General features: G+C 50.8%; 12 protein-coding genes across 12 annotated transcripts; 6 read left to right on the top strand and 6 right to left on the bottom strand.

The window, feature by feature from the left end:
* Positions 1 to 571: 571 nt before the first annotated feature.
* BO83DRAFT_379607 (uncharacterized protein) lies at positions 572 to 1,174 on the top strand. Its single transcript, XM_025531550.1, has 2 exons — positions 572 to 695; positions 764 to 1,174. The coding sequence occupies exon 2, from the start codon at positions 828 to 830 to the stop codon at positions 1,038 to 1,040; it is 213 nt and encodes a 70-aa protein (XP_025386684.1). The 5' UTR covers positions 572 to 695; positions 764 to 827; the 3' UTR covers positions 1,041 to 1,174.
* A 951-nt stretch (positions 1,175 to 2,125) lies between these two features.
* On the bottom strand, positions 2,126 to 2,740 carry BO83DRAFT_390098 (uncharacterized protein; the record flags this gene model as incomplete). Its single annotated transcript, XM_025532841.1, has 1 exon — positions 2,126 to 2,740. The coding sequence occupies one exon, from the start codon at positions 2,738 to 2,740 to the stop codon at positions 2,126 to 2,128; it is 615 nt and encodes a 204-aa protein (XP_025386685.1).
* A 402-nt stretch (positions 2,741 to 3,142) lies between these two features.
* On the bottom strand, positions 3,143 to 4,043 carry BO83DRAFT_390099 (tannase-domain-containing protein; the record flags this gene model as incomplete). The annotated part of the gene is made up of 4 exons (XM_025532842.1): positions 3,143 to 3,460; positions 3,586 to 3,653; positions 3,686 to 3,868; positions 3,944 to 4,043. The coding sequence occupies 4 exons, from the start codon at positions 4,041 to 4,043 to the stop codon at positions 3,143 to 3,145; spliced, it is 669 nt and encodes a 222-aa protein (XP_025386686.1).
* A 925-nt stretch (positions 4,044 to 4,968) lies between these two features.
* BO83DRAFT_379608 (uncharacterized protein) lies at positions 4,969 to 5,447 on the bottom strand. The gene has a single exon (XM_025531551.1). It carries the CDS (start codon positions 5,433 to 5,435, stop codon positions 5,277 to 5,279), a length of 159 nt encoding a protein of 52 aa, XP_025386687.1. The 5' UTR covers positions 5,436 to 5,447; the 3' UTR covers positions 4,969 to 5,276.
* A 105-nt stretch (positions 5,448 to 5,552) lies between these two features.
* Positions 5,553 to 7,932, bottom strand: BO83DRAFT_340700 (Zn(II)2Cys6 transcription factor; the record flags this gene model as incomplete). Its single annotated transcript, XM_025528598.1, has 3 exons — positions 5,553 to 6,521; positions 6,572 to 6,849; positions 6,902 to 7,932. 3 exons carry the CDS (start codon positions 7,930 to 7,932, stop codon positions 5,668 to 5,670), a joined length of 2,163 nt encoding a protein of 720 aa, XP_025386688.1. The 3' UTR covers positions 5,553 to 5,667.
* Positions 7,933 to 8,498: 566 nt separating this feature from the next.
* Positions 8,499 to 9,579, bottom strand: BO83DRAFT_447881 (amidohydrolase 2; the record flags this gene model as incomplete). The annotated part of the gene is made up of 3 exons (XM_025536663.1): positions 8,499 to 8,673; positions 8,727 to 9,423; positions 9,498 to 9,579. The coding sequence occupies 3 exons, from the start codon at positions 9,577 to 9,579 to the stop codon at positions 8,505 to 8,507; spliced, it is 948 nt and encodes a 315-aa protein (XP_025386689.1). The 3' UTR covers positions 8,499 to 8,504.
* A 1,251-nt stretch (positions 9,580 to 10,830) lies between these two features.
* Positions 10,831 to 13,943, top strand: BO83DRAFT_363646 (Zn(II)2Cys6 transcription factor; the record flags this gene model as incomplete). Its single annotated transcript, XM_025529581.1, has 6 exons — positions 10,831 to 10,920; positions 10,991 to 11,088; positions 11,156 to 11,654; positions 11,704 to 12,293; positions 12,346 to 13,265; positions 13,400 to 13,943. The coding sequence occupies 6 exons, from the start codon at positions 10,831 to 10,833 to the stop codon at positions 13,540 to 13,542; spliced, it is 2,340 nt and encodes a 779-aa protein (XP_025386690.1). The 3' UTR covers positions 13,543 to 13,943.
* On the bottom strand, positions 13,463 to 14,488 carry BO83DRAFT_363649 (RraA family protein; the record flags this gene model as incomplete). Its single annotated transcript, XM_025529582.1, has 2 exons — positions 13,463 to 14,381; positions 14,435 to 14,488. 2 exons carry the CDS (start codon positions 14,486 to 14,488, stop codon positions 13,755 to 13,757), a joined length of 681 nt encoding a protein of 226 aa, XP_025386691.1. The 3' UTR covers positions 13,463 to 13,754.
* An 83-nt stretch (positions 14,489 to 14,571) lies between these two features.
* BO83DRAFT_447911 (aconitate hydratase) lies at positions 14,572 to 17,313 on the top strand (the record flags this gene model as incomplete). Its single annotated transcript, XM_025536664.1, has 3 exons — positions 14,572 to 14,923; positions 14,982 to 15,427; positions 15,483 to 17,313. Exons 1-3 carry the CDS (start codon positions 14,822 to 14,824, stop codon positions 17,311 to 17,313), a joined length of 2,379 nt encoding a protein of 792 aa, XP_025386692.1. The 5' UTR covers positions 14,572 to 14,821.
* Positions 17,314 to 18,298: 985 nt separating this feature from the next.
* On the top strand, positions 18,299 to 19,970 carry BO83DRAFT_316123 (sugar porter family MFS transporter; the record flags this gene model as incomplete). Its single annotated transcript, XM_025527649.1, has 2 exons — positions 18,299 to 18,544; positions 18,603 to 19,970. 2 exons carry the CDS (start codon positions 18,299 to 18,301, stop codon positions 19,968 to 19,970), a joined length of 1,614 nt encoding a protein of 537 aa, XP_025386693.1.
* Positions 19,971 to 20,946: 976 nt separating this feature from the next.
* Positions 20,947 to 22,174, top strand: BO83DRAFT_340710 (alpha/beta fold hydrolase). Its single transcript, XM_025528599.1, has 3 exons — positions 20,947 to 21,366; positions 21,476 to 21,829; positions 21,928 to 22,174. Exons 1-3 carry the CDS (start codon positions 21,001 to 21,003, stop codon positions 22,102 to 22,104), a joined length of 897 nt encoding a protein of 298 aa, XP_025386694.1. The 5' UTR covers positions 20,947 to 21,000; the 3' UTR covers positions 22,105 to 22,174.
* A 623-nt stretch (positions 22,175 to 22,797) lies between these two features.
* On the top strand, positions 22,798 to 24,111 carry BO83DRAFT_363655 (uncharacterized protein; the record flags this gene model as incomplete). Its single annotated transcript, XM_025529583.1, has 4 exons — positions 22,798 to 22,950; positions 23,010 to 23,488; positions 23,556 to 24,006; positions 24,049 to 24,111. 4 exons carry the CDS (start codon positions 22,798 to 22,800, stop codon positions 24,109 to 24,111), a joined length of 1,146 nt encoding a protein of 381 aa, XP_025386695.1.
* Positions 24,112 to 24,113: the final 2 nt, after the last annotated feature.

Genomic DNA, 24,113 nt, shown 5'->3' on the forward strand with positions numbered 1-24,113 from the left:
GGAGAGTTATGCCCTTCAACTCACGCGATACATCGTCATGCGATAGCAACTCTTTTGTTCTTCTAATCAACGATCTAGACCCAGATCCAAGCATGTCCTCCATCCATATCCGTGCCCCGTTTTCTCAGCCACGGCCAGATCCCGCCATGCCGACGGACCGAACCCCTGCCAGTCCCAGCCAATACGGCCCAGTCGGATATACGGCATATGGGGTTCAGCTCCATGATAGGCCTCCAGACCTTCATCAGCTTGGCAAGAAACCGGTCTCGAGCTTCCGAGAAATCCGCGATTGCCCCGCGGAATCCCCCCTGTCATATCCTCGCCAATCAACTACTCAAACCTTCAAGGAGTGCATGTTGACATCACTATAATAATCATCTTATTGGTTTCCGTTGCCGGAATGCTTCGTGATATGAGAGCTATGACAAAATCACGCAGTCAAGGTACGGGAAGGTAATTCGGGTAGATGAGGGATTTGCTTGGCCATTAGGACTGGGCTGCTACATATTATTGCGGGAATGCCAAGGTAGTCTTTGGATAGACTAGATTAACTTTTTCACTTTCAGAGTATCAATAAACGGCTTAGGCCTCTGAAGCTGCGGTCCATTCTCTGTTCTCTTAGTACACTTATCCCGCCTATGCTTCTGTCAGATCGGGACGGTAGTACTTCTTCACCCCCCTCAAGTCACAATAATGTGAGTAACACACGCCTCGTAGATACCATACAGAACTTCAAGCATAACCGCAGATCATATGAAAGCAGACTTTATCGCACAGCTTCCAACCTATTCAACGATCTTCTTCCTCATTCGCACAAGAAGCTCACAATGCCAGCCATCAACTTCCCCCGCTCGGCCACAGTCCTGTCTCACAAAACCATCGGCAAGCGAAGCTGGGCTGGTGAAGAACCCGGTGTGATTCTGGATTTTGTCGTGGTCTTCATCGTGCTCTGTGGGATTTTGGGCCTTATCATCCAGAAAGCGTGGCGGAATCGTCAGGCTGAGAGGGCGGAATGGGAGATAACGGAGATTAAGGATTAGTGGGCAGTTGACATTGTCGTTATACCCGAATTTGAATGTGCGCCTGACGTGAGCGTTGAGGATGGTATCTTGGAACTCTTGATTAATAGCTAAATTAATACGCTTGTGATGAGAATTGATGTAGGGTATAGTTCACTACTATTTGCGATCCCTAGGCCACCAGGCGCGTTACTGTGTCGATGCGGAGGCGGACCGTGTGTACTCGAGGTAATGTGAATAGCAGGTCGCTTGCTGCAGTGATAAATTGTCCAAATATGCACTGAATTATTCCAATATATACAGAAGTAATGGTGTTTAGAAGTAGTCTGTGGTCTTTCTATTTTTTTCATGATGATTATGATGCTTGTACCTCCCTGATTTGACTATCTACCATGACATAAACTGCTTCCGTTGTACTCCAACCATAGCAAAGTTTATCAGCTTGGAGTTGTGTCATATCGTAGGAAATTCCCAACATACAGTGTTAGATAGTATTATATAGCATATTGGGTAAGAGTTCAGAGCACTTGTGTCTCATCGGGCTCAAGGCGAGTCACTACTGTGTAACTACCTTGTTGGTACTGCAAGTGTCGTTTGCGGAAACCTGTAACTACGAGCAGATGATCAACTCAGCCTAACCGATTAAGACGTCTTGACAAGCTTAGCACATGGCGGCCATGTGGGACGTATGTTCCACGTGCGAAAGCCCCTCGAGATCCTGAACCCGGAAAACCCCCTTGATTGGCTTTTGCCAAGCAAGGATTCTCATGTGGGCAATGGCTGTCCTGGAAATATATGCGCATGAGCGTGGTTGGGGTACGCTTTCCATATGACTCACCATAATAACCCAGACACTGGAGAGCGTACAGGATACAAGCAGAGCCAATCACAGCTCAATTTATCTAGGAAGGCTAGTATACTCCCATGAGACTGTCATTCTTTTGCTAAATCATCAGATTGGCCAACCGGTCCGTAGCTATAGGGTGGAGGGTTTGATATCGCATCCCGATTTAATGAACACTCTGGTATCCTACCACATGATAATATGATCAATATTCGAGTATATAAGCCACAAAACTTGATAAAAACTAAGACTACAATCACCCTCAATCAACCAACGCATACCTAGGTATACAACCCCCCCCCTCCTCCCCCCCAAGACGAACCCTAATACAACCCCTCACACCTCCAACTATCCGCCTCCCCCACATCCCATTCCCGATATATATCGCCTGCTTCGGCCACGGGCAAATCAGCCTCTGCTTAACAACATAATCCAACTCATTCTCATCATGAAACTTAGTAGCAACCAAATAATTTGGCACCGTACCGTTCTCCACCCATCCAATCATAGCCAACAACGCATCATGCTTCCCATCATTAAACCCCTTCCTCTCATGAAGATGATTCCCCGACCCATCACTTCCAATAGTCGACGCCTGTGACAAACCACCAATATACCACGGTGCCTCCATATTCGACGGCGTGCTTCCGCAATGCTCCATTCCTGGGATCAAGTAGAACTTGTAGAAGTCATCTAGATCAATGCCCTTACTTTGCAAAGTCCGCTGAACCTGCTTGTAGAAGTAGACGTTGCGGCCGGTGGGAATGGACGGGTCCGCGAGACCATAGTAGTGTATAAGTTTCGAGCCGCGGTTGTAGAAGGGTGAGAAGTCGAAGTTATCTGCTGTGGCGTTGCCGGGGTTCATGGCGTCGGACATTTTGACCAGGGATGGGTTCCAGTCAGCCCAGATGAAGTTCGTGCCTTGTTGGAGGAAGTATCCGATGTAACCGAAGTCCGGGGTCTGGCCCCAGCCGGTTTCGGAGCCGATTTCGTAGTGAGGGAAGATGAAGGCTTGGTTGGCTTCGACTTAGTCGTTGTAGTAGTGGTAGAGGGTGTCGAGTTGGGCGTTGGTGAGGCAGGTGTTGCTATTGCTAGTGGTGGCGTTGGCTGGGCAGAGCATGGTTTCGAGGTTGAGGTTGCGGCGACGTGAGTCAGAGATTGTGTTGTCTTTTACGCGGCCTTGAGGATCTGTGTTTGTGGGTGAGATGTTATGAGAATGGTGTTCGCATCATAATGGTAGGTTAAGGGGAATGGGAAGCGTACCACACTGCTTCGGAGTCTAGTTGGCAATAAAATCGAACAAGTCGGAGCTAATATGATGTGTCGAGTGCTCTGGCAAATTGTACTCCGCAGCGTAGATGTTGAACAACAGCAGGTGAGCCGTCCACCATGCCGGAGCACCGACGACTGCGCCATCGAAGTCGTCTGGGAATGCTTCAATCTCCTTCAACCCCTGACGACCGCCGGTTGCGCAGCCGTTGTAGTACCTGTAGTCTAGGGGCTTGCCGTAGTAGGCGGCGATGACCTTTTTGGCTTCCACGACGGAGAGGTGCATTGCGCGCCAGCCCCAGTCGACGATGGACTCAGGGTTCTCAGCCTAGGACTTGTCCAAAGGCAGAGTCGTGGCCGGTACCAGTGGACATTGCAACGGCACCGTAGGTAACCCAGCGCCCTGTTTTGGAAGTCAGAACGTGGCCCAGATTCAAGGAAGGAATTGCCTACCATTTCCGCGTAAATGACTCCTCCTGAGAAGGCAGAGTTGCCCGAAACTCTATCAACTGAAACTAGGCCTGGTTGGCATGTTTTGTAGGTAGTAACTCACACCATGCGTCCCTGCCAGGTATCTGGTAGGTACAAATCAAAGTCGAAGGTGGTGTTGGCATAGTGGGCATTTCAATCTGCACAGCACAGAGGGCCGGTAGCTGATACGCTGGATTGGGGAAGCCGGTGTCAGCTGCTGGGGGCGTGAATGTGCCATTTTCGGCCACGCGCTTGGCTAGTACGACTGAGGAATTGGCAGGCACAATCTTTTAAAAGGCTTCGATCGAGCAGTTGAGGGTGGCATTGGTGAGACGAGCACCTGCAAGCAACGCTGTGGCTGCTGCGGGCTTCTTCATCGCACAAAGCAAGAATGTCAAGTACGTTGGAAACAAAACGATCTTGAACGAAAGACAAGACATTCTGGGTATGACCTTCAAAATGACTCGCAGGCTCGAGTATTCATTTATCTTTTATCAAGCCAAGAAGACTTGATACTCAGGGATGATCCTCTTCAAGAGTATTTGGAGCATCGTCGTTCAAGCCCACTCTATCCCTTCAATATCAACCCAGTAAATTCGCATCAATCGAAACGCTTAGGCGTCAATATATCAGAGCATGACGATTACCGATAACTACATCTTCCACCGTACTTATAAACACAAAAAGTGGATATGGAGTATGTTCATCCCTGCAAGGACTAATTTGAATCTCTGAGCCAAGAGGTTTCAGCATCGACGCTAAAATTAGGCCTCAGCGGAAGTTAACCGAGGAGTTACTAAATATTTATGCCTCCGTACCGGCCTCCACGCGGTCCAATTATGATTGTGATAAGTCTGTGTCGGACGTCGGATGTGGTTGTGGTGGAATCCCCGATCTCCGGCTGCCGACTTTTCCGCATGGGTCCATCCGCCCACTGATCGCATCTTATCAGGGCTTCCAGGCGCCAACAACTGAGGTATGAGAAATCTTGATTAGTTGAATAGGGTGGGTTAGAGGGCGAGTGGAGACGCCTACGCGGCAGCCTATAGTAAGTCCCTGAGGGTCCATTCAGGGTTGACGACCCTGACGATTTTTCCCCTTTTTTTCTTCTTTTTTTTTCTTTTTTCTTTTATTACGTCCATCGTGTCATTTTTACTGGATACAGGACGAAATATACTGTGCGTGGACTGCGCATCTTCGGAAGAATTAGGGACAAGGTTCTTAAGACTAATGATCAGAAAAAAATAAGAATAAATTGTTTCAACTCAGTACGCGTATGCAAAGTCCGCTGTTGGCATTGGCTATAGACTGCAAGCCAAAGAATATATCTACCGCTACCACGTAAGCTATTGAAGCTGATTTACTCTCACACAGGTTATATCCCCATATTCTGACCCACTCGAGGTATTTAACCATTCGACATTCTGGCTGAACAAGCTCCGGATTAGATCAATTCGGGCAGGCTCTGCAACCTTTCCAGCTCCCCAAGAGTCGCCAAGCTACATGGGCGTTGCATTTTCCTTACTGGGTGGCCAATAGGCCAATCCTTCGCCATTAGGGTTGTCATTCTTGATAGAATTGACCCAGTAGCTTTGCAGGACGTCCGCAATAGCATAGTCCGTCTCCGTCCAATCAGAAGAGGCATCGGCATACGGCAGAGTGTGGAACCCGTATTACAGCTCTAAGCCATGGTAGGCACCACCGTTTCCGTTAGGAGGCACATGGGTCAAGAAGTAGGTATAGACGTCACTCTTCGCTCCTCCAGCTGTCCAATCCTTGGCCCAGTTCCAGGTACCTGTGCGGCTGAGATCGCAATAGTACTCGTTAACCATCGCGTCGGCCTGAATTACGTTGCTGGCAGGATAGAGTTCAAAGAACCGCGACGAAAGATTGCCATACATCTTGGTGAAGTCGGTGTGGTACTCGCTCACGGTGTAGTCTTGGGAGTTGCTCGCACCAGACTCGTCCTTGTTATTGTAGCAGTCATGTATTTACAGGTCATATTGGGTAAGTCATTGGCATCAACCTTTAGACCGTTTAGGCCAAATGTAAGACATGCCGGCATCAATATGGGAATGGCACGCTATCTTGCATCGACTCATTCAACCGCCACGGTTCGTCACCCACTGGTAATGGAAAAGTGCTCTCCCCGATATCCCCTTCTACTGGCTGCATCTGTCCCATATACAAGACTGGTGCGTTCACAGCAGGGAAGGGCCGTGACGGATCAACCCTTCCCGCGGCATCGTCTACATACCACGGTTCAGCATATGCGGGACCCGCCATGCCACTCCCGAGCGAGGGTAGTATGGCAGCTGAGCCTGGGCCACGGTGAGGGTCCAACATGGGGACACCCGACGCTGGTGGAGGAACTCCGCCGCGTAGATAGGTATGTGTATCACTCGGGCGAGCAATTATCCGTTTCTGGATCTGTTCAAACCACTCTCTATTTTTGATCGCAACAACGTGATACCATTTGCTCGGGACGCGGTACTTCTGCTCTCCACTCGCTCGTAATAGAGCTTGTCCGACGCGGTCCAGGTAACCGTCAACGTCCATCATCTGGGAAGAGACCACTTCACCTAGAGGGCCGAATTGGGCCGTGTGGTATATCCGAAGTAGGGATGAGATGCCCAGGATCATTCGCGTGTAGGTCATGTTAGGTAGCTTGCGCAAGGTAGAGGTGTCGCATTCTAAGAAGGCGTCTAGCATCTGGTGGGAGGCCAGCAGCCACTTCGTTATTATATGGACCCGTGCAGCCGTTATAGGTGCGTTTGCTTTGTGTCTTTCCATGTCCCCTTCTAAGGGTGGGAGGGTGTAGTATTTGCGGGTTGGAGCGTCGGGGTCGCGGTAGCTTTCACCAGCGGCAAGTTCGTAGATGGCGAGGTACATGTGGTGATATTCCAGGTTCACCCATGCTGGGATTATTGTATAAGCAGGATTCCATTTATGTGTGGATGCGACTTACTTGTGAGCATGTTTTTCGGGGTCGTCCTCTTCCAATGAAGCATTCGAGAATCGAACCAATTCAGGATTGGAAGCATCTGCGACTCACGAAGGGAAACATCCACTAGGGTATCGTCGTGGCCCAGTGAGGATAGTGTATCGTCAACGATCCGCTGAAGGCCAAACCATGTTGCTAGTTGCTGATCTAGGGCGATTGTAGATTCTCTCAGGTGGTGTATGTACCCGTCTATCACATCATTGAAACGGAGCATATTCGGTCGATGCGTTCGAATCCCTATGCTACGGCTAAGTCAGTCGTGTAACAACTATGTGATAATCAAATAGTCCATACTTGGACGCGAAGTGATAGCAGCCCAGTACGGCACGCGCCTGGGCACTATGGATGAAAGCTGGTAAATCACCATATCCGCCATGACAGCGGTAATTTTTTCGTCCCGCTGGTCCAGCTGCTATACCAAGCTCTAGAGTCATGGTGGTCGCAATGTGTGTATATTGGTAATATTGACCCTGCAAACGTGACTTTGGGGGAAAGTAAAAGATAAGCATCAAGAGGATTGATTGAATCAGCTCCAGTGACTTTTCCTGCCTGAGGAAAAAACGTTCTGCATATACCTTGAGCATCTCCTCATTCAAAGTCTCCGCCAGGTGAGGATCTAAGGTCAATGAGGCAGCAGCTAGAATAGACAGGAAAAGCACCGGGCTCGTTCTGCGCAACGATTCCGCAGTTGTGTTTGATGGCAGCACAACCATAGGGTAGAGTTGCATCTGTTCGTTGATGAAGAATGAGACCAATGTTTGCGCCATGTCAAGCGATACGATGCCGCGATCAACCACGTCCCCAGAGCCAGCTGGCGACTGCATCGGGGTCAGGCTACTGTTGTCAGGAGCAGGCTCGGTAGCAGGATTCCAAGCATGCTGATCTGAGTCACTCTGAGCAGAGACATTGTGGACACTAGGGGGCTCGATGCGCGTAGATAATGAGAGGGCGGGCAAGGACGCTACGTCGTGGCCAGACGCCCCCGGAGGGTCAGTAACTGCGGGAGCGGCAGCGGAATCATCTGCCTCTTCCCCGCGGTCTGAATCCGGTCGGATCTGGTCATGTAACAGGGAGCGCAAATCTCGCACGTCCCTTTCCAACTGGGCCACTCGTGAGCCAGTCTTCTTCCGTGGCTGTCGCCGGAGCGTGCGGGCAAATACGCAGGTTCTTCTCGTGCGGGTACAGCGCTGACATTGACGCGGGACGTTGGGATCCGGCAGACAGCGTACTTTGAGCGCCCTACAACTCTCGCACGACTGATTTAGCGGGGGCAGGGAGTTTGGTAGATTGAGGGAGCGATAGCTAGAGGGCATAGAGGCCGACATTGTGCGTGTCAAGGTTGTATTTCATGAGGCAGCAATGGTCTGGAGAAATATTTAAGAGGGATTGCGTTGCGCCAAGCCCAGTAGTGGAGGATTGAGATGGACTCGGATTCCAAGCCGCGTCTGTTGGTTGGGGACCCGCTTGATGCCGATCGTCAGTCACCCTTGTATCCATTTTGATTAGACAGGTTAATTGCTCCAAAGATTAGATGGAGGTTTCACAGCACGGGTACCATCGAAGGGACAATAGGTTACGTTGGCAGATATATACTAAATCAGGGACCAGAAATGAGACTATTTTCTTCAGGACACTGACCTGCAAAAGGTGGACCTTTTCGACGGTCGGAAGTCGGACGTCGGAGATACCTTTGGATCCCGAAGACGAGCTATTCCCAAAATGGATTATGCGTGTCACGGCTCTTCCGATCCCCTGTTTTGTTGTGTACTCTCTGGTTCTTCCCTGCCGGGGTTGAGCATCTACGAGCTCTACGTAGTTTCAATAAGAGGTTATAGTTATCTATCATGTGGCATAACCGCCATACTCTCATAATCCATCGTCGCAATAAAACGCAGCTTTACCAGTTATACAGTCTTGTGGGGTTGGACACCATTATCGCCTGCCACTCCTCTGTACTAACCCAGGACCGCAAGCTCTTCAGCCATTCCGCGTCATCGATGACCAGATATGGGGTCTCTGTCAGTGCTTCTTCACGCGTACGAACCTTCATATGCGGGGTATGAGGCCTAGAACCAATGTTAGCAGCGAATCATGATAGTGCTTATTCTAAAACCCTCACCAGTCGCTTCCCCAAAGGATCTGTCGCGGGTTGGCATCCACATAAGCGCGCACCAGTGGCTTCACGTCTGCATAGCACGGTGCTTCATGACTCACGCGGTATGGAGCGCTAAGTTTCACGTATAGAAGTCCAGAACGGACCAGATCCATGATTTCCGTAAACCCGGGCTGTCGAGTGATATCTCCCTCGTACTCTGCAGGCAGCATACTAGCGGCCTTGAGCAATGCAAAATGATCAGTGACCAGATGAAGGCTAGAGGACCCCATCTCCTCCTCGATGATAGGCTTTAGTTCACCCCAGAACTCAGGATGCACGTGAGTGAATGCTATACTCCATCCTGGACAGTGTGGCTTAATAGCTCTGATGTGGGCACGCAAAGCTTGTTTCTGTCGTTCCACATCGTGCATTGCCTGGTATTGGTACAAGTTGACTCGAACACCTCGGATGCCCCTTGCGTGCATTTCCTGGAGCTCCTCTGGTGTTGTCGTCTCTGGGTCAATGACTCCAATACCCCTCGTTCCCGACTCCCCTAACTCGCGGACAAATGTTTTGAGAGATGTACAGTCTGACCCATATGATAATCCATGCGTGAGAACCGAATTGGTGATCCCAATCTTGTTTTTGAAGGCGAGAAATTGCTCGACGGTCGCGGGTGGTGGTGTGAGATGTCTGTCAGGGGCGTAGGCGAATTTTGCCGCTACAAATACGATCGCATCAGTATGATGTTACTTAGTAGAGTGTTAAGCTTATGAGTGGAGTCCAGAATCATACGCTCGAATATGTGGTGGTGGACGTCCCAGCCACCATTTGGAAACAGCACCGGTTCCGGGCATGGTTGGTGTTCGACGGTCATGATGGGCTTCGGAAGAGTTTAGCAAATCTGATACCTTTGAGGAACATCGAGTGAACAAATACATTGGAAGGGATCTGGGAGCTACACGTTATTTCATATTTGTAAGTCTGATTGGCTCGCCTTGTCTGTATACGGATCCATTTCGGGATCGCGGGTTACTCCGGGTCCCAACGGCAGCCGGAGCGACCCTGTCCATGTACTGGGGGTCTCATGCAACACAACATAAAATCTCCCCTCAATACCATGTTGGTTGTGATCTGCCATCTTGTCTTGATAAAGACTTGTCTTTTGATAATTGGACGAGAGATTGGCCTCCCCGATTCTCCTGGCTGTAGTATCTTCCGGTTTAGTGTTAGCACCGTAAGAATCTGGTATCTGCGGTTAGGTCTGATCTGCAGATGATATGCAGCGCTGGAGGCCATCGGACATGCGTTTCAGGAACATATAAACTCCTGTTAATCTGGTAAATTGAGAAAAGTGGCGCCTGCTAGAGTAAGCTAGAGGATATCATCATTTCTGCAGCTGAAGGCTCCCTACTTGTCACATCCCCCTATAAGGTCCCTACTATATTGAAGGCTACGAATTGGCAAGTCTGCATATTGCTTGACTCTGCATATGACCCTAGATTATGAATCATGCATTGTCCATATGTCAGGTTTTATATCTGCGCTTACAGAGACCGCCACTGATGCTCTCAACATGCCCCGAGGATGCATCGATGTGAGCCTGCAGAGTAGCGACATTGGTACAGTTTCCACGTTGAGATGTCATCAATTCCTCTTTGAGTTAAACATGTTGAATTTGAAATAACTTTACCATTGATACTGTATACTAGGTTTATTCTCGATATTTCTTTGCATCATCCAAACTCTTGATCAGCTCACCTGGCAGGTTCATACTATCCACTAACAGTACTCGATATATGTAGTTTCGCATAAATGAAAACTACTAGGTAGTAGAAACTTGACAGCAGTATCAGTCAAGAAAGGTAAAGCTTAAAGCTAGCAAAACATACATTGTGGTTATTAGTATCGCACATTGAAGTCTTAAAGGGTTTGCAAGGGGGGAAGAAGAGAAAAGAAGCAGGAACCAAAACGGTTGTGGAGTAAATAAATCATGTGCCGACGGCCGAGTCAAAAGTCACCCGCCGCCCCCGGCATTTCGCTTTCCCCCACAAATCCGACCCGGTCGCATGTTGCCGTTACGCTGGTTCATCGTGCTTTTGCACACATCATCTCGCAAATCTCCAAGATGAGTCCCCAAGACATAGAGCGCCTGGGGTCTCCTGCTCCGAAGAAAGTCCGGATCGCCTGTCGTCGGTGTCGAGCTAAACGCGTCAAGGTTGGTCCACATTCATGTTCATGTTGCCAAGCTTGTGACTGCGCATCTTTGCTAATTACCTTCCCCGGAGTGTGACGGCGGCATCCCCGCATGCAGCAATTGCGCGCGAGCAATGGTCCCTTGTATCGATGTCGATGGTCGGAACCGTGATATCTCAATTCCTCGCGAGTAAGATCTTCTCATCCCCCGTGGCTTCTGTGCCCTCAGCCGCACTAATTGTCCTGTGATGCCTCAGTTTCATCGTGCAATGCCGTGCCAGAATAACATGGCTCGAACAACAGATCAAACTATTGGACCCGGACTTCGACCTGACTAAAGGGCCATCCGTGGACCTGGGTGAGAACGAATTGGCCTTGCAGTCTAGCTCGGGGGTTCCGGATTGTGGCAATGCTGTCACTACCATGCTTGAGACTGACACACAGAGTCGCGACAAGCCAGCCACAAGAAAACGACCATACGACTTAGTCGAGGACCCAGAACCTGACCAGACCCCACGTGCAGAAGCATCTTCGGTGGCAAATGCATTTGGGATGCTGTCCTTACATTCGGATTCCCGACAACAGCACTACATGGGTTCTTCCTCAGGACTGCTGTTCACGAAGCTCATTGGAGTGGATAGAGATACACAGGTATCCAGCCCATCATCCAATAGTGAAACCAGCAAGTATGGGAGGCATTCAATCTCTCAAGCCTTGAAGCAAGGCTATCGCTCTCTGTACCAGAGCTTGACAAGGGTCTGTCGCTCCCCTCGCTTTCCGGTCACGCTTCTCATCATATATTTAGGAACTCCCTCCCCCCGAGGAAGCTGAAATCTTATTTGCGGTCTACTTCCAGCATATACATATTGACTACCCCGTACTTCATGCGCCTTCGCTAGTCAATGCGTATTTGGCATTGTATGAGAGCACACAGATGGAACCAACGGGCCAATACGATTGTAACGGGTGGATGGAAGGCCTGGAACCCTTCGAGTACAATGGCATGGCTGTTCAAGAAAGCGGTAAACCGTCTACGCCGATATCAGTATTTACAGCCGTGTTTCATGTCTTCATGGTCTTCTCTCTGGCAGCGACCGTACTAACGCGCAAGAAGAACTTCGATTACTCCCCGACAAAATTCTACAGAATGGCCTTAGCGGAAACATCTAGTTGCTTCTCCTCTGTGTCAGTGACATCTCTGCAGGGTATATTACTCCTGGCGATTCATAGCATGATCTGCCCGGCTGGCCTGAATATTTGGACACTGGCACATATAGCAATGTCGCATTGCATTGACTTGGGCCTTCATCGAGAACCTAGCCCGTCTACGGGCGTTTCCAGAACCTCTCTGGCTGTCAAGAGACTGATATTCTATACAACATACTCCCCCGATCGGTAGGGAAATCATTCATGTTCCCCGATACGCTTGAGCCTAACAACGTCATAGAACAATAGCCACCATTCAAGGCCGTCCTTTAGGTATTAGAGATGAAACATTTGATATGCAACGTCCCGAAGTAGAAGATGTCAGTGAAGAATTGTCTATGATTGGAATTTGCCAACTCCATGTTTCAGCGCCATCATCCGCCCATATGACAATGTCCATTCGTCGTTTTAGACTGGATCAGTACATAACTGAGATAAAGCTCCTTTTCTATCATTTACCCAAACAGCTTCGCCCGCTCGTGTGGCCGAATGACCTTGAAAATCATCAGGCACAGATCAAGCTTGATCTTGACGCATGGTTAACCGAGACATCTCTCATACAACCGCCGACCGACCGAGAAGAGGACAGAAAAAGCGTTGAGCATGAGAAACTCAGGTTGGAGATTTTGTACCACTCAGCAATAACGCTCCTTTTTCAGCCTTCCCAAGCATTCCGTTCGCCATCGCCAAGTGCTTTAAAAAAGTGCTATCAAAGTTGCAGTCGAAAGTTACGCATATACGATCATCTCAGTGCAGAGGAACAGCTATTATACAACTGGCGAAACATTCACGGTATATTTTCCTCGGGCGCGACACTGATCTACTGCATCTGGGCATCACCCTCTCTTCAGGCCACCACCCCATTCGCGGAGGTATTGAGGGATCTGCGGACCTGCTCCAACCTACTCAGTATCGGTGGTCAGTGGTGGCCTTCTGTACGTAATGGCAAGGGAAGCTTCGACAAGATGGTCGACCTTACTATACGGCAGTTAAGTCGTACTCAGACCTCTCCATTAAAAATGCGGGGCTCACTACACACCCAACATGCTGAGATTGGCTGTCAACCTGATCTGCACCATTCCAGTTTGGTTCCTGACTTTCCTAATAGTTCGAGTATTCAACTAACGGAAGACTCATCCCGCCACCCTGAAGGGCTCGGTAGTCTCCCCAATGCAGGGTTTCATGACTCTACAGGTGAGTATTTTCGGCCTAACTTACATCCACGGGCGTACTATCCACTCTGGGTGCTAATGTCTCTGCTTGTTTAGGAGACCATTTAGATCTTGGTTTAGGAGAACCTGGATTGTTGTTTCCCAACCCGAATGGCATGGATGTTACTGACACATATTCCATTGACTCTGCGATGGAGAGCTTTCTCGCCGAATTTATCCGCGGAGACTGGGGCTGGGACCCATTCTCAGGCACAACGACCTTGTGAAAGCACACCAGTGTGTTATCACCGTTACCCCCATCACAAGGCCTTTGTCGATCGGAGCCGACAGACTATATAAAACGAATACCACAGTGTGTCTCATATACTATACATTCCGATACAATCCATAGAGGCACCGGTATTTACTTCAAGGCTGTTCACAAGTCTGCGAGAAGGACAATACAGTCCCTCAAAACAAGCTGGATTTCACGGCTAGCTTATTTCCTCAGCCTCTTGATAATGCTCCCTATTTCCTCACCCTGTTCCAGACAACGCCGTGTCTCCTCATCAATATCAAAGCGTTCCTGGCAGAGGCGCACGCACTCTTCTGCCTTTTCAGGCGGAACGACAACCACCCCATCCGCATCTCCAAGGATATAATCACCAGGATTAATGATAACCTGCCCCCCATTCTCTGAGTTCTCGTAGGTAACTGGTACATCCAATTCAGAAGAACGAGTGAAAGAGTTGGATCCCAGAATGCTAATGCCGCGCGCAAACAGGGTCATTCCCAGCTCCCGGTGTTCATTGATATCGCGAAATTTGCCATCAATGATAACTCCGACGGCACCACGTTTCTGAGCCCGGGAGCTCATGAGTCCTCCCCAACAAGCACTGATCAAGCCTTTCGGTTGTGACACAAATACAACGCTGTCTTTGGGGATGGCGTCGGCGAAATGAACCTTTGGCGTTGGCGAAGTCTTGTCCGAGGCATGCACCATTTTCACTGTGTATGCCGGGCCGAGGAACTTTGCTGTGGGTGACATGAAATCCGGAGAGAACATTTTGAGACCGGATAAATAGCCGCCCTGAGAGACTCCGAGCTTGACGAGGGCGTCGCCGACCTGAAGGGATTGGTTGAGCTCAAGCCAGAGTCGTGCTGAACGATATAACTTACATCACAGGAGGTGAAGCGCCGCAACGCGCTGAGGACGTCTGGTCTGACAGCCATAGTTACTTGTTCACGATTGATTCGATAGTACGGGGATGCAAAAGGGCAAGAGAGTGGCTCCAGAAGGTAGATGGTAGTGGTCCAGCTTACAAAAGCGGGGGGAGACAATCGGGCCATCCGACGGGCCCTCCCGCATTCTGGAGTAGCCCGGGGCAGTTGCTCTTAGACATTGTTCGGATAGCTCCGAAGCCGAATCCGGAGTAGTCCCGCCCATTTGCCTCGGCCGGAGACAGCGCTTGAACTACGCAATCTGCGATCGAATTCGAGAATATCCTTTGTAAATTCCTTTTCCTCAATGGCTGATACTCGTATCTCGATACTCAAGTCAAAACAATGCAGCGATTTCGCCAGAAATTACCGATGCTGAAAGCATCATACCAACCGCTCTCTCAGAACGGAGCCCGGAACTATGCGACAACCGTTTCAGGTAACCCAGTCAGTGCGCCTCAATCTCAACCCAGAGTAGTTGACGCTAATATTGGCCATTGGACAGATTCTGGGTGTTCACTATTCCAAACAGATTCGTGCCATTGAAGCGATTAAGCAGGGATCAAATCGCCCGCTCACATTAGCCGAAAAGACCCTATACAGTCATTTACTAGACACGGATAGCGGTTGCTGGAATATTGATAAGATTGCCCGGGGAAAGACCATTTTGGAGCTGCGCCCCGACCGAGTCGCCTGCCATGATGCGACCGCAACAATGGCCTTGCTGCAGTTTATCAGCGCAGGCCTTCCGCGCGTACAGGTACCGACAACAGTGCACAGCGATCATCTGATAATCTCGGAGAACGGCGCGGAAAAGGATATGCAGCGTGCGACCACAGAACATGCAGAGGTATATGAGTTTCTGAGTAGCGCTTCGAAGAAGTACGGGATCGGCTTCTGGAAGCCTGGATCTGGAATCATTCATACTGTCATCTTCGAGAACTATGCGATGTATGTCTACCACATGAGCCCCGCGATTACCATGGCTGAATTTTTTGGGATATAGGCCAGGAGGTTTGATTATTGGAACGGATTCTCATACCCCCAATGCAGGCGGAATGGGCATGCTTGGAATCGGCGTTGGCGGAGCTGATGCTGTCGACGCTATGTCGGGAATGGCTTGGGAGCTGGTCGCACCCAAAGTAATTGGAGTCAAACTTACGGGTGAGCTCCGAGGCTGGGCATCAACAAAAGACGTTATCTGCAAGTTGGCAGGAATACTCGGCGTGTCTGGCGGAAAAGGCCGCATCATTGAATTCTTCGGTCCGGGTACGGAGACTCTGGGCGCGACAGCTATGGCCACCATTTGCAACATGTCTGCGGAAATCGGCTCAACTTCTTGTATATTCCCTTACTCGGATGCGATCGCTCGCTATTTGAGTGCCACTGCCCGCGGACATGTTGTGGAAGCGGCAAACCCAGTCAAAGACCTTCTGCTCACCGCCGATAAGGGCTCCGAGGAGTACTATGACGAAATCATCAAGATCGATCTGAACACTCTGGAGCCGCATGTTAACGGCCCATTCACACCGGATCTCGCCCACCCCATTTCAAAGCTGGCTACTGCGGTCGCTGAGAGTGTTTGGCCAATGAATCTAAGCCACGCCATGGTGGGTAGCTGTACCAACAGTTCCTATGAGGATTTGGACAAGGCCCGGCAGCTGGTCAATCAAGCCCGGGCGGCCGGAATAACCAAGTTCAAAACTCCTTTCTTGGTCTCGCCGGGCAGCGAAAGAATCCGGGCCACCGCTGAAGAGGCTGGTATTCTGAAGGATCTCGAAGACGCCGGTGCTATGGTTCTCAGCAGCTCGTGCGGACCATGTGTCGGGTCATGGGACCGCAAAGACGTGGATGTCCGCGGAAAAGAGAAGAACTCTGTGATCTCCAGCTACAACCGTAACTTTGTGGGGCGCCATGACAGCAACCCGGCTACTCACTCATTTGTCACGTCGCCGGAGCTGGTCACGGCCTTTGCTTATGCTGGTCGCCTGGACTTTAACCCTGTCACTGACAGTATCTCAGTGGAAGGATCACAGCCACTGCGGCTTACACCTCCCATAGGCCAGGAATTGCCAGAATCATTCAATTCTGGTGCAGATCGCTTCCAAGAGCCCCCGTCAGATGGCTCCTCTTACTCCGTTATCATCGATGTGAAGTCCGACAGACTACAGCTCTTGGAGCCCTTTCCAGCTTGGAAGAGCGGAAGTGCTAGTGACATGGAGTTGCTGATGAAGGTCAAGGGCAAATGTACGACGGATCATATTTCACCGGCTGGTCCGTGGTACAAGTATCGTGGCCATCTGGAGAACATTAGCCACAACATGCTCACAACCGCAACCAATGCATTCTTAGACGACGACCCGCAGATGCTAGGCCACACGAGACATCCGCTGACGAACGAGGTCCAGCTTACTCATGAAGTGGCTCGGGACTTGAAGCACCGCTCTATTCGTTGGTGCGTGGTCGGAGATAACAACTATGGTGAGGGCAGTTCGCGTGAGCATGCCGCACTGGAACCTCGCTTCCTCGGTGGCGTTGCCATCATCGCCCGGTCTTTCGCTCGCATTCACGAGACGAACTTGAAGAAACAGGGAATGCTCCCACTTACATTCGCTGATCCTGCTGACTACGACCGAGTGCAAGAGGGAGATCGCATCACTCTGATTGGTGTAGAAAATGAAGAGCTGCAACCGGGCAAGAATGTTACCATGCGGGTTACTCCACGCCGTGGAGACAGCTGGGAGGCTGAGTTGTGCCACAGCTATCATGCCGGACAGCTCCCGTGGCTTCGGGCTGGCAGTGCTTTGAACCATATTAAGGCCACGGTACATAGCTGATAATTGTTTTCAGAGAAGTAAATGAATCAAATATATAGAAAACTTATATATATAAATGGTAAATTTCTTTTTGGACTTACCATCTCGGCAAACGAACTTCACAGTAAGCAATCTCAGAGAGACTCCATTATATGATTCATTCAGACGCACTCTACCTGAGCAGGAAAACGAGACTTGCTTTAATCCTACTTTCTCAGTTACTTTAGGGCTCGCCTCCCGTAGCAGTCTCATAGCACCCAGTTAATGCTCCGGGAGCTCGGCCTCGGATGTTATCTAGAAAGTATCTAGGTGATTGCCTTGCAGGTGCCCTAGAAGGTGCCTTAAAAGACGCCTCAGATGTGTTTTAGTGCGTCTCTAAGCGAGTTTCTCAAAGAGGATCTCGAAAGATACCACGGGGATACCCTGGAAGGCAGTCTAGGGGTATTCTTCAGCATATAAAATCAACAGTATACGACTGAGATTACATTCTATAGCTTAGCTTAAACATAATTTCCGGGCTAACTGTATCTAGGAATGATCGAAAAGTACATTCGGCAATATGTTGAACCCAAATATCAGCCGCCTATATATATCCCGTATCTTCCGGTCTTAGATGCTATCCCCGAGGTTCCACAAAAGCAAGCATTACGACTAAAGCGCCGCCCCTCATTGGTGGTACCACAAAACCACCATGTCAGTGCGCAGGGTATGGTTCTCATGGACAGCTCCGGCCAGCCGGAGTAACCCAAGAGAAACCCCGGATAGGATCCGCATACCCCAGACTTGGCTGGCAGCGGATGACATCGGCCAAATTGGATTGGCTGCTAACCCCCCAAACCTGCAGATGTGGACTGATCATGCCTTTGGTTGCATCGGCTGTGATATCCTGGGGTATTTAGTAGATACCTTTGCCTGAGTTGTCAATTGCATGTTGACAGCCCAGTTCTGGTAACTTGGGATCTCTCTCTGTCGAAAAATACCCCCAAACTCATACCCTCAGTTCAGCATGGGAGCAGCAGGCGGCGGGTTCTCCCCCCAAGCCATCAAACAGGTGCCTCCTGCGGCTCGTGGACTATACATCTGGCTGGCCGTTATTTGGGCGTCGTACTGCGGTGGTCTGCATGGCTTCAACACGTCCAATATCTCGGGTGCTATGCAGATGGAGCAATGGGATCCAGATTTTGGCTGGGACAAGCTTTCCAGCACGGCTGTTTCGAACAATGAGGGCTGGGTGGTATCCTCCATGCTACTGGTATGTGATTCTATAGTCCCATGAACTGCTCGAACTAAGCAAGTGCTATTATATACAGGGCCAAACCGTCGGAGTTTTGCTCGCAGGTCCACTAGGAGAACGTCGCGGCCGAAAGGCGGTCATCCTCGCTGCCGCCATCTGCTATGCGATCGGAGCCGTTCTCATGGCCGCCAACTGGGGATCCTTTGCCGAACTCCTCGTCGGGCGTGTTTTTTCCGGATTAGGGTCTGGACTAGGAATGTCAGCAGGGCCAGTATACATCTCTGAGGTTGCACCCCTCGAGCTACGCGGAATGATGACCACCTTCTACAACGTGAGCATCATGAGCGGCGTCACAGGAAGTTACTGGATCAACTACGCCTCGTACCTAGTCATTCCCGACAGCTCCAGCTGGCAATGGCGTACCACACTCGTCTTGCAATCCATCCCGGCCATCATCCTCTTCCTCGGATACCCCTTCTTCCCCGAAAGCCCTCGCTACCTCATGATGCGCGGCCGCGTCGACGCCGCCCGTCGCAGCCTGTCTCGACTCCGTGGCGGCATGGACGAAAACACCGAGTACTTCGCACGCGAATACTCCGAACTCCTCAGCAAACTCGACACCACATCCACTCCCACCACTCCCACCAAAGCCTTCCTATCCCTTCTCCATGAATGTATCCACCACCCACCCACCCGCAAAATCCTCCTCTTCGTCACCCTCATCCAAACCTTCTTTATTATGTCCGGTGGCAACAGCATCACCTACTACACCCCAGATATATTGGAATCCATCGGCCTGGGCCATTCCCAAATCCTCGTCTTCACCGCTATCTACGGCCTCGTCAAGGTCCTTTCCGTCTTCTTCTACGCCTGGTTCCTGACGGAACGCTTCGGCCGGCGTCCTCTCCTGCTGATCGGCTCCACCATCAACGTCGTCTGTCTGTTGTACCTGACGTGCTACCTTGCCCTCAGTCCATCTTCCTCATCCGGAACAGCTTCCCCTTCCGCCGCCGCGTATGTTTGCATTGTCGCAATTTGCCTCTACGCTGTAGGCTACGGCTTCGGCTGGGCCCCGGTATTCTCCCTCACGGCATCGGAGATCTGTCCGACCCGAATTCGCGGCACGGTGGTGACGATTGCTTTCACGTACCAGAACCTGCTTAACTTCGGAAGTACGCGCGGGTTCCCCAGTATGACTGAGAGTATGCAGTCTTGGGGCCCGTTTGCGCTGTTCACGGCGTTTACGACGCTCGCGACGGTGTGGGCCGGGGTTGGGTTCCCGGAGTGCAAGGGACGGAGTATGGAGAGAATGGAGGAGTTGTTTACGAAGAGTTGGTGGAAGATCGGGTGGGCGAAGGTGCCGGAGGAGAGGATGGTGGAAGATGGTCAGGAGGTGGCTGATGATGAGGAGAAGGGAAGCAGTTCCCACGAAGAGAAGGTATAATCGGGTTGTCTTATAGCAGCGAACTAGTTATGAGTATGGTAAGATATGATTTAATTACGATCGCATGATGTCTGTATGCCTGTGCATCTTCAGGTTTCATAACCATAAAAATTTTTTTTACTATGCCGGAACCCTCGGCACATGGCAAAAGCTGCAAACCCACCATGACGAATAACTCTCCCCACCAACCACGCGGCATTAAGCTTAAGTTGGCCTGTCATACGTTTGTGTTCCACGGTCCTTCTCCCTTTCTCCATTTGTTCCGACCGTTATTAATCAAAGTTTATACGTTTGTTTGAACTGATGACATGATGAGTTGCGAGTCAGTCCCCAAGTGTGACAAACCCCAAGCAACTAGACTAGTTAGGCTACTCTGCTTCCCGCCCCTGCACAGTGGCTTACCCGCTAAAAAGCGCCCGAAACGCCCATCAGAAGTTTAATCTGAGCTGCAGGAACCAATCGAGCGCGTGGCAGGGACCCAGCCCTGCGGATCCGTTTTTCTTTTTGTCTCGGTTGAGACTCGGGAAGGGTTCGGGGTGAGGCCGAGGTACAATGCAGTACTAAGAGATACTCTCTAGTGAGGCGAGTTACAGTTAGGGTTTGACTTTCTGGCTTTTGTAGGCTAGCCTCCGAAGTTTTTCTGTGTTGGAGATGAAGTCAGGGTTGCCATCCGAAAAGGGTAGCTTCTCCGTCAAATGAAGTGTCATTTGGCCTGTCAGTGTCAGTTTCGGGAAGGAGTTATCCCCATCCCCCGCTCATGTTTGTTCGTTGGTTGGTTCCTTGGTTCTTGTCCGCGCGGTAAGTTGTACCTGGTACCAAGAAATGAATTAGACTATTGATTTGACACGACAACGACATTTTAGTTGTTGTTGAGTAGAGTTCAGTGTTAACCCCACGTGATACCATCACCAAAGCTTACCCCTCCTCAAATTCACCTCCTTTCTTTTTGTAGAGAGGCTATCTATCTATCTATCTCCTCTCCCTTCTACACATACCACATTATCCTTCACTGGAAGGAAGGAAAGAGAACATGGCAGCAACTACCACCATCACTGTCCCCCATCTGGGTGGCATCGACGTCGGCTACCGCCTCAGCAACACCTACGACCCCGCCAAGCCGACCGTAGTTCTCATCAACTCCATGTGCATGACTGTTGCGCTCTACGAGCCCCAATTTAACGACGAGACTCTCACTAACGCGGCAAATCTCCTCGCTATTGAACCTCTCGGTCATGGTGCCACGCACTGCCATATCGCGGAGCACTTTACTTACTGGGATACGGCCATCATGGCCCTGCAGGTGATGGATAAGCTGGGTATTGAGAAGGCGTTCACTCTGGGAACCAGCCAGGGTGGGTGGATTGTTATGCGAATGGCGCTGTTGGCGCCGGAGAGGGTACGTATGTCCTGTTGTTCTTTCCCATTGAATTTGACTTCTTGTCGGTAATGATGGGTAATATTTTGACGGTAGTGTCGTACTAATTGCGTGTGAATGATGGTGGTAGATCCTCGGCGTCCTCCCTCTCGGCACATCCATGGACTACGAGTCCTCCGATTCCAGAACCAAGGGCTGCTGGGATCCCGTAACGCTACTGACCCCATTCCTGGAGAAATGGAGCAGTGCGACACCCACCCCCGATTTTGTGGTGGATGATGTGTGGTGCGGCATGGTCGGGGGCATTGGCTTCGGAAAGGGCGCGACAGAAGAGACGGTCGGATTCTGGAAAGATGTCCTGAAGGAAGTTTACAAGGGCGATGAAGGACGGAAGAAGGTGCGCATGGCACTGATGTGTCTGTTGACGAGGGATGGGTTGGTTTTGAGGCTGGGGGATGTGCAGTGTCCGGTTTATTGGCTGCAGGTGAGTTTATTTCCAAGACACATCGGGGGAGTTGTTGCAATGGTTCGGTTCGGTTCGTTTTGGTTGGGGGTGGGGCTAATACGAACTACTATCCTTAGGGCACGGAAGATACCCCTTTCCAGACAACGGTGGCAAGCGAGCAGATCTCGAAGTTCACCAGGTCCAAGGAGGCGAAATTGGTGCTGGTGCAGGAAGGAGCGCATTATCTGAATGCGACGAACCCGCGGGAAGTCAATGCGGCGGTGTTGGAGATGGTTCAGAAATATGGGGCGTAAGCGCGATTCAACCTTATCAACCCCCGTACTAGGTAGGACTCTGTAGATCAGAGCTATATGTATATACGAGAGAATATTCATGTATGGACGGGTATATCTCGCGTGCCTGAGCTAAGAAGTTCTATCGAGTAGACTAATCAACTAGTCCACCGGGAAGGAATCCGATGGACACGAGATTCGAGGCTCGAGAGTCACCCCCGGATCGAATCCGGGCGTGTGCCTGTAAAAAGCAAAACAGTCTAGAAGGCAAGGAGTTCAATATTGGTCGCAACTAAAGCGAACCGGTCGCGGCTGGCGTGGCCTTGGCGACAGACCGGCACAGTCGGACCAGTTCCCGCGCGTTCAAAACATCAAAAATCGAGTACTTGACAGGTCAGACCTGGAGGGATCACTTGCGGATGATTCGTTGGTCACGGCTGCCATCTTCTGAATGGGAAAGTGTTGGATCCGCACTGAAGTTTGTGTGGTCTGGCGCCTGGCCCGAGTGGGGACCCTCTGCCGGATCCTGGCCTGCTGCTGAAGATTTTACTCATTCTGCATGATCCATTTTCCCCCGCCTTAAAGCCTTTGCTATATTAAATGATCCGCTCTCGCCCTGACGGGCGTGGGACCAACCGTTCCTGCTCCTGTCCCTGTGCTGGTGCTGGTGCTGGTGCTTGAACTGCGTGTGTATGTGTGTCTCCGTCCGGGGCGATGGGTGAGAAGCAAGATCTCCAGCCATGGGCCACGGCCACCACGGTCTCTGTGACGGTGTTGGCTTTTATTTGTGTTGTTCTGCGGGTGATCTCCCGTTTGGAACGCAAGCAGAAATTATGGTGGGATGACTGGATGATTATTTTCTCTATGGTAGGGTTTCTCTCTTCAATACCACTACACTCATGCATGCAGCTAATTATTCAACTCAGTTATGGAACTTCATTGTTGTCGGCTTCATCTTTGGCATGATTCACGAGGGCATGGGTATCCATGCCGACAATCTCCATACCTCCCAAATCATCCTAATTGCCAAATACCTCGTGGTCGCTGAAATCCTCTACGTCTTCAACCTGGTCTGGACCAAGCTCAGCATTCTCCTTATGTACTACCGCATTTTCCGCTTCCCCTACTTCAAGAAATGGGCCTACGCCATCGGAACTTTTGTCATTCTCTGGGTCATCTGCATCACTTTCCTATTCGTCTTCATCTGCGTCCCCGTCCAGAAACTCTGGTACCCCAGTCTCCCCGGCCACTGCATCAGTCAAGTCGGCACCTGGATCGCCAACGCAACCTCCACCATCGCTACAGACCTCATCATCCTATTCCTCCCTCTCCCGCAAGTCTGGAAGCTCCAGCTCCGACTATCCGAGAAAATCGCCCTCACTGTCGCTTTTGGCTTGGGCTTCTTGTAACATCCCCCCCCTCCCTTTCCTCCCTTGACATACCAGCACTACTAACAAATCAACCAAAAACAGCGTAATCTTCGCCTCTGCCTACCGCTTCACCGTCCTATTCAGCTACACCTCCACAGACTCAAGCTACACCCTCGCCCCAACCGTAGGCTGGACGGCAATCGAAATGTCCGCTGGCATCGTCTCCGCCTGTCTCCCCACCCTCCGTCCAGCCCTCCAACTCGCCGCCCGCAAGCTCGGCCTCAAATCCGCCCTCGTGCCTGCTCTCTTCCGCAGTCGCACCTCTCCACTCTCCAAGTCCGACGATAGCCAAATACCCGCTGACAGCACAGGCAGCACAGCGGGCATGACGGCGGCGCGCGCAAATCGCCACTCCTTCTACCATCTACCTGACGACGAGGGAGGTGTAGGCGTCACACAGAAGCAGATCAAGCTGGATGCGGTGTTGCGGCCGAAACACGATCGCGGCCTGACGGTCACGAATATTAGGGGGAGTAGGGGAGCAAGTGGGTTGGTTGGAGGAGGTGGTGGTGGTGGTAGGCTGGGCAATGGCGAGGAAGGGGATGAGGTGCCGTTGCATGGGATTATGGTATCCAAGGATTTTAGGCAGGATGGATAGGA

Source organism: Aspergillus eucalypticola (assembly GCF_003184535.1).
Source record: "Aspergillus eucalypticola CBS 122712 chromosome Unknown BO83scaffold_17, whole genome shotgun sequence".
Taxonomy (NCBI): domain Eukaryota; kingdom Fungi; phylum Ascomycota; class Eurotiomycetes; order Eurotiales; family Aspergillaceae; genus Aspergillus; species Aspergillus eucalypticola.